The 7,291-nt window shown below is 42.5% G+C and overlaps 1 protein-coding gene across 1 annotated transcript; it reads right to left on the bottom strand.

Moving 5' to 3' along the window:
- Positions 1-3,222: 3,222 nt before the first annotated feature.
- On the bottom strand, positions 3,223-7,284 carry mmab (metabolism of cobalamin associated B). The gene is made up of 9 exons (XM_014160778.3): positions 7,001-7,284; positions 6,467-6,531; positions 6,288-6,381; positions 6,143-6,200; positions 5,983-6,055; positions 5,780-5,877; positions 3,744-3,808; positions 3,581-3,640; positions 3,223-3,488 (listed from the first exon to the last, which is right to left on the bottom strand). Exons 1-9 carry the CDS (start codon positions 7,246-7,248, stop codon positions 3,404-3,406), a joined length of 846 nt encoding a protein of 281 aa, XP_014016253.1. The 5' UTR covers positions 7,249-7,284; the 3' UTR covers positions 3,223-3,403.
- Between the last annotated feature and the right edge of the window lie 7 nt (positions 7,285-7,291).

Here is a 7,291-nt window from a genome sequence, read left to right on the forward strand (position 1 = left end):
GCACCCCAATCTGTCAGTCGACCTGACGTTTGGGTTGTGAGCATGAATATCAATGCGTCCTTTTCAGAAACAGTTGTTTGTTTTTACGATCATTTTATCTAAAAAAAAACAACACTAAAAAAAAATAAACATGAGTACCCCTCCAAGTCCTTCTCCAACTCGCTGGTTCAAAGCTTTGCGGAGGTAAGTGCATTAAAACTAGTCAGACGCATCGAAAATCGCTGTCAAAATTCACTTGAATTACTTTATTACTACCAATCTGTAATGTTTTGATTTACTTTTGTTTCTCAATCTTAAGGATATTGTTCATCTTTGAGATCAATATTACTTTCAGAAAGTTAAGGAGACGGGATCGAACAACTTGAATTTCTTAATCACATCTTTGAGTGATTTACTTGCATTGCCTGATTTGGAGTCATTTCCCTCTGACACTGGGGGTTTAATGGTATGCTTACTGCCTAGGGTCTGTCCTCTGTTTAGTATCACTTTTTTTCAGCAGGCTTATATCTGTTCGAGAGGTAAACATTCTACAGCATTAGTGGGAAAGCAAGAGCATGCCATGCATGCAAGAGTAATGGTCGCCTGACATGCAGAAGGTATACTGAATTATGATTTGTTATGGACTACTACAGAACTTGTTTGGTTTACACAAGAATACACTGGCTTTTGTCTATGTGTTGAAGGACCAGGCTGGGGAGCCCTGCATGAAGACTTATCTTTTAGAATGTGTGGAGGGTGAATGGGCAACTGGGTATGGTTGTTAGGTGCCAGTGGCACCGGTATTTGAACACCCCTTCAAATTAGTTGATTTGGCTATTTCATTCACACCTGTTGCTGACAGGTGTATAAAATTGAGCACACAGCCATGCAATCTCCATAGTCAAACATTGGTGGTAAAATAGCCTGTACTCAAGCTCTGTGACTTTCAACGTGACACCGTCATAGGATGCCACCTTTACAAGTCAGTTTGTCATATTTTTACCCTGCTAGAGCTGCCCCGGTCAACTGTAAGTGGTGTTGTTGCCGCTTTACAATTTCTAGGAGAAACAACAGCTCAGCAGCTAAGTGGTAGGCCACACAAGCTCACGGGACGGACGAGTGCTGAAGAGTGTAAAAATCGTCTGTCCTGCATTGCAAAATTCACTAACGAGCAACGGCAGCCCAATAACTTCATCGGGAGCTTCATGAAATGGGTTTCTGTGGCCGAGCAGCTGCACACAAGCCTAAGATCATGCGCTTGCTGCCTTTGGACTCTGGAGCAGTGGAAACATGTTCACTGGGGTGATGACTGACGCTTCAGAATCTGGCAGTCCGACGGACGAATCTGGGTTTGGCGGATGCCACGAGAACACTACCTGCCCGAATGCATAGTGCCAACGATAAAGTTCGGTAGAAGAGGAATAATGGTCTGTGACTGTTTTTCATGGTTCGGCCTAGTCCTCTTAGTTCCAGTGAATGGAAATCTTAACGCTACAGCATACAATTATATTCTACACGATTCTGTGCTTTAAATTTTTGGGCAACCGTTTGGGGAAGGCCCTTTCCTGTTTCAGCATGATAATGTCCCTGTGCACAAAGCGAGGTCCATACAGAAATGGCCCTGACCTCAATCCCATCGAACACCTTTGGGATGAATTGGAACGCCGACAGCGAGCCAGGCCTCAGTGCCCGACCTCACTAATGCTCTTGTGGCGGAATGGAAGCTGTGTAACAGTTTAGCTTCCGCAACAGTGTTCCAACATCTAGTGGAAAGCCTTCCCAGAAGAGTGGAGGCAGTTTTATCATATAGTAGGTCATGTGGGTTGAAAGTTTTTCTTTTTTTCTCAGACAGACATAAAGGTCATAGTGTTCTAGGGGGGGAAACACGACATTAATAAAATATTGCCATCTTGCTAGATTGATGACTAAACCCATACCTAAACAGTTAATCTTAACGAACAGTAAATTGAGACCACGACTGACTTCCTAAGGGGGGGCTTGTTCCTAGAAAAGGCAGGGATTATACACATACTATACGCTGCTCCAATGACAGGGTCCGGCAGAGCCTGATGGTGGTCCTGCCTTTTCGGGGAGTAGGTAGGTTCTAGAATAGTCTGGGTCAGATCGCTGCCTCTGGTCTTCAATCTTTTCTCAGTGCGGAGACATGGGTCACGCTCAGTAAGGCAGAATGTTTTTGTAGCAGAAAGCAAAATGTGTTATTGGGACAAAAAAATAGTATCTCCCTTTTTTCAAAACATTTGCTCCCTACTGAACACAACCCTGGGCTTTTGATCTACTCGTCCATAATAAGGTCTGGTAAGCAGCACCATAGTAAATGAATAAATACGTAAATATTGTCACATACACATGAAAGGTGAAGTGAAATGTGTTTTTACAGGGTCAGCCATAGTTGTACGGTGACCCTGGAGCAAATTAGGGTTAAGTGCAATAATCCTTTTTTTTTTTTTTTTAACTCCACTTGACAGGAACCCATTCCACTGGCACCTATCATGGGCGCTACAGCTTTGATACCTTCTCACACAGGAAATCATGCCTGCTCAATCACCTACCTGCATTACCCGCCATACGAGGACCACAATCTGTCTCCCATGACTTGGGCCAGAAGAGCCAGGCCTGGTGCCAGATACTGTGAGCTGGAAGACGGAGCTCTTTTCACAATACTGAGCCGTACTATGCTTGCTTGGTTAAACATCCACCATAGTTGTTGAAACGATGTTGGAAAGCCCAGTGTGAAATGAGGATACCTGAACCTACAGTACAGTTCTGAGAACCAGTTGTAACAGGTCTCCAATATGACCTTCAGCACTTTACGTTTGAGATGTAGAAGATAATGGTAATGTGATGATGGAAAAAATGAAGTTCATTTACTGCAGCATCGGATGACAGCATAAGAGTTTGTAGAAAAGCTATACAAGTATATAGGTTTATGATCATTCAATATGGAGTCTCGTCTGTTTTCATTAGAAAAGTGTACTTTCTGATGCCAAGTGATACAGCAAGTCATCCAGTTCTCTGAAATACTTGATAAAGAAATTGTATTGAAAGCTTCTTGTGATACAACCTGTGCTTCATATACAGGATTAACTTGTGCGCTTCATTACATAAGTTCATTTTATTATTATCCTGTTCAAAAATGGTTGTTGCATCAATTTAAAAAGTGTACCACATGACATTAAAAGTAAAGTGTCAGTACGTTTAGATTTTGTCTCTGGCGAAGTCAAATTTGGATTCAAGTCTTTATTTGAAATGTAGGAAAAGTTCCATCACGAGATACAGTATTTAAACTTAGTTCGATGGGTCTGCTTTCACATAAAGCAATCTGATTTGATTAATTCAACCTAGAAGCAGAACAAAGGTTGTTCCACAAAGGTCCCCGGTTTGTTCTTTCATGTGTAGACGTGTGTCACTCAGGTCTTTTGTAGATCGTCTCCTCGTTGCCTTCTTTCATGGCTGTGTACCTGGCCACTGTGAACAGGTAGTCGCTCAATCTATGGGAAGACGGGAGGTAAATGATTATCAGCAAGAGCACCACTTCCTTAATGCACGATAATACATCTGCACATTAATACAAGGAACATACCTGTTCAAATATTTGGCAACATCAGGATCGGCCTCACCTGACCGCACAATAGGGGAAACACTGGAAAGATAAGACAAGTGTTATGGCTGTTTCTGGGGCTATGTTCAGGATCAATGTTATACAGTGTTGGGTCTAAACAACCGTATGATTCGTTGGAACTCACCTGCGTTCTGCTCGGCGACACACTGTCCGTGCTATGTGGAGGGCCGCACTGCTCTTTCCTCCAGACTAACCGGACAGAGAAGTTAAGTTAACACATCAAACTAAATATGCATAGACAATGTATTCACCCACAAAGGGACCTTATGAATAACACCAATATATACAGTGCATTCGGAAAGTATTCGGACCCCTTGACAATACTTTCAAGGTAAAACAGCATGAGGCACTGATTTGTGAATCCATGTGTAAAGCAACTCAATGCATGTGTATGGACTTGTACTACAGTGCATTTGGAGTATTCAGACCACTTGACTTTCCATATTGTTACATTACAGCTATATTCTAAAATGAACATATTTCCTCAATCTACACACAATACCCCATAATGATGAAGCACACATTTTTGCAACTGTATTAAAATAAATAAAACATACCTTATTTACATAAGTATTTGGACCCTTCGCTATGAGACTCAAAATTGAGCTCAGGTTCATCCTGTTTCCATTGATCATCCTTGATGTTTCTATAACTTGATTAGAGTCCACCTGTGGTAAACCCAATTGATTGAACATGATTTGGAAAGGCACACACGTCTATATAAGGTCCCACAGTTGACAGTGCACGTCAGAGCAAAAACTAAGCCATGAGGTCGAAGGAATTGTCCGTAGAGCTCCGAGACAGGATTGTGTGGATCTGGGGAAGGGTACCAAAAAAAAAAATGTCTGCAGTATTGAAGGTCCCCAAGAACACAGTGGCCTCCATCATTCTTAAATCGAAGAAGTTTGGAACCACCAAGACTCTTCCTAGAGCTGGCCACCCGGCCAAACTGAACAATCGGGGGAGAAGGGCCTTGGTCAGGGAGGTGACCAAAAACCCTGACCGAGCTCCAGTGTTCCTCTGTGGAGATGGGAGAACCTTCCAGAAGGACAACCATCTATGCAGCACTCCATCAATCAGGCCTTTATGGTAGAGTGGCCAGACAGAAGCCACTCCTCAGCAAAAGGCACATGACAGCAAGCTTGGAGTTTGCCCAAAGGCACCTAAAGGACTAAGACTATGAGAAACAAGATTCTCTGGTCTGATGAAACCAAGTTTGAACTCTTTGGCCTGAATGCCAAACGTCACATCTGGAAGAAACCTGGCATCATCTCTACGGTGAAGCATGGTGGTGGCAGCATCATACTGTGGGGATGTTTTTCAGTGGCAGGGACATGGAGACTAATCAGGATCGAGGGAAATATGAACGGAGCAAAGTACAGAGAGATCCTTGATGAAAACCTGCTCCAGGGCGCTCAGGACCTCAGACTGGGGCAAAGGTTCACCTTGCAACAGGACAACGACCCTGAGCACACAGCCAAGACAACTCAGGAGTGGCTTCGGGACAAGTCTTAATGTTCTTGAGTGGCCGAGCCAGAGCCTGGACTTGAACCCGATCGAAACGTCTCTGGAGAGACCTGAAAATAGTTGTGCAGCGACGCTCCCCATCACACCGATCTGCAGCTTAAGAGGATCTGCAGAGAAGAATGGGAGAAACTCCCAAAATACAGGTGTGCGAAGCTTTTATTGTCATACCAAAGAAGACTTGAGGCTGTAATAGCTGCCAAAGGTGCTTCAACAAAGTACTGACTAAAGGGTCTGAATACTTAAGTAAATGTGTTTAAAAAAAAAAAAATTATACATTTGCATAAATGTCAACCTGTTTTTGCTTTGTCATTATGGGGTATTGTTTGTAGATGAGAGAAAATGTAATCAATTTTAGAATAAGGCTGTAAACTAACAAAATGTGGAAAAAGTCAAGGGGTCTGAATACTTTCCGAATGCACTGTAGTACAAGTCCATACAAATGCATTGAGTTGCTTTACACATGGATTCACAAATACAATTACAGTACCTCATCTGCCTCATGCTATTTTACCTTGAAGGTATTGTTAGCTCATGTATTTGGAATATGAACCCCTAAGCCTCTCACAATTCCACATCACATTATAAATAACATTTCAGTTTTCTAAAATGTTCATCCAGTGTGTGAGTGCTTACAGGTAATATGAAGCTTGTCAGTGGTGGTAGCTTCTCTGTGAACTCATCAATCCACCTTTCAAGGTCTGCCACTGGTTGGGAACTGAACTTAGTTTTTTCTGTTGACAAGAGTGAGAGAGAACATAAGGACAATGAGAAGACCATTGACTGGGGTAAGCTGTGTGGAATGATTCTTCAAAATGATTTTACACAAAGCCATTTACTTATATGACTTTCTCGTGCAGATGACTGAGGTGTGGCAATGTTGGATCCCACATCTTGTAAGACACACTGAATCTGTGGGGTTAGAAGGGTAAACATTGAGTAAAAGATAACGTTCATCATTACTCCCCCAAAATGAACTGAAAAAGTTACAACTCTGACCTTGTCCAGCTGATCTGTGAACGAATGGCCTTTATCAATACAAAACTCTCTGGCCAAGCTGTAGAAGACAACACAAGACGGTGAATAAATTCCGTAAGGGGGAACAAAGCATAATACCCAATAGAAGGAATGGACATCACATTACCCTATCGCTGATGACAACTCATCCGTTGTTCCCAATGCTTCAAACACACGATCTTCCTTGGGTCTTCTCTCTCCAGTGTAAGTGCTAGAGAAACCTTTGGCAATGACAGGAAGATGATAAACAAAGCCTTCTTTGTTGAAATTACCATATGATGTGCAATGACTTGTATGCATACTCACCTTTATCACCAGTTTTAGTGTATATTTTGGGGATCCTGCTTTCTCCATCAGTTTTGGAGGCATAACTTTACAGGAGAAAAATATAAATCAAGAGCTTCATGCTAGCTTGTCTATCAGTGCAGGCAAGATCATTTCAGCTGTCTGTCTGTAGGCAACATTATTGGCTAGCATAGTTAGCCGTCATCTACAATAATTTCAGGTGTGTTTCTTATCCCATTCTCTTGCACTACCTGTGTGACTGGTACTAACGTTATTTGTGTAGCAGAGGAGGCTGATGGGAGGAGCTATAGGAGGACAGGCTCATTGTAATGGCTGTTATAGAATAAATCAAGGGTATCAAACATATGCAAACCACATGTTTGACTCCGTTCCATTTATCCAATTCCATCCATTAATGAACCCGTCCTCCTATAGCTCTTCCCATCAGCCTCCACTGGTGTATAGCTTAACTGTGTGTCAAATAACTGTGGCACATAGCTAGCTAGCTACCAAACAAGATAAAATATTTGTATAAGCGATGGTCCATACAGCTACCTTCTTTCTGATCCAAATGATGTCTTCGTCCAAGTCACAGCTAAATATTTGCCAGTCCTTGTTAGGATACAACGTAGGTGAGATGATTTGGTAATCATTGAAGCCATGTTTACATAAAATAAAAACGCGCGTTGTTCCTCTTGTTTATCGGTGGTATCCGTAGGTGGGTGGGATGGACATCTTATCGCACGACCAATGGCACGAGGGAGAGAGTAGGATGTTGATTGGCTAGCAAAAGATCTGTACATCTCACCTCTAGTGCTGATTGGACGTGAAGCAGAGATACGGCCC

This window comes from Salmo salar, chromosome 20 (assembly GCF_965601325.2).
Source record: "Salmo salar chromosome 20, fSalSal1, whole genome shotgun sequence".
In the NCBI taxonomy this organism is placed as follows: Eukaryota; Metazoa; Chordata; class Actinopteri; order Salmoniformes; family Salmonidae; genus Salmo; species Salmo salar.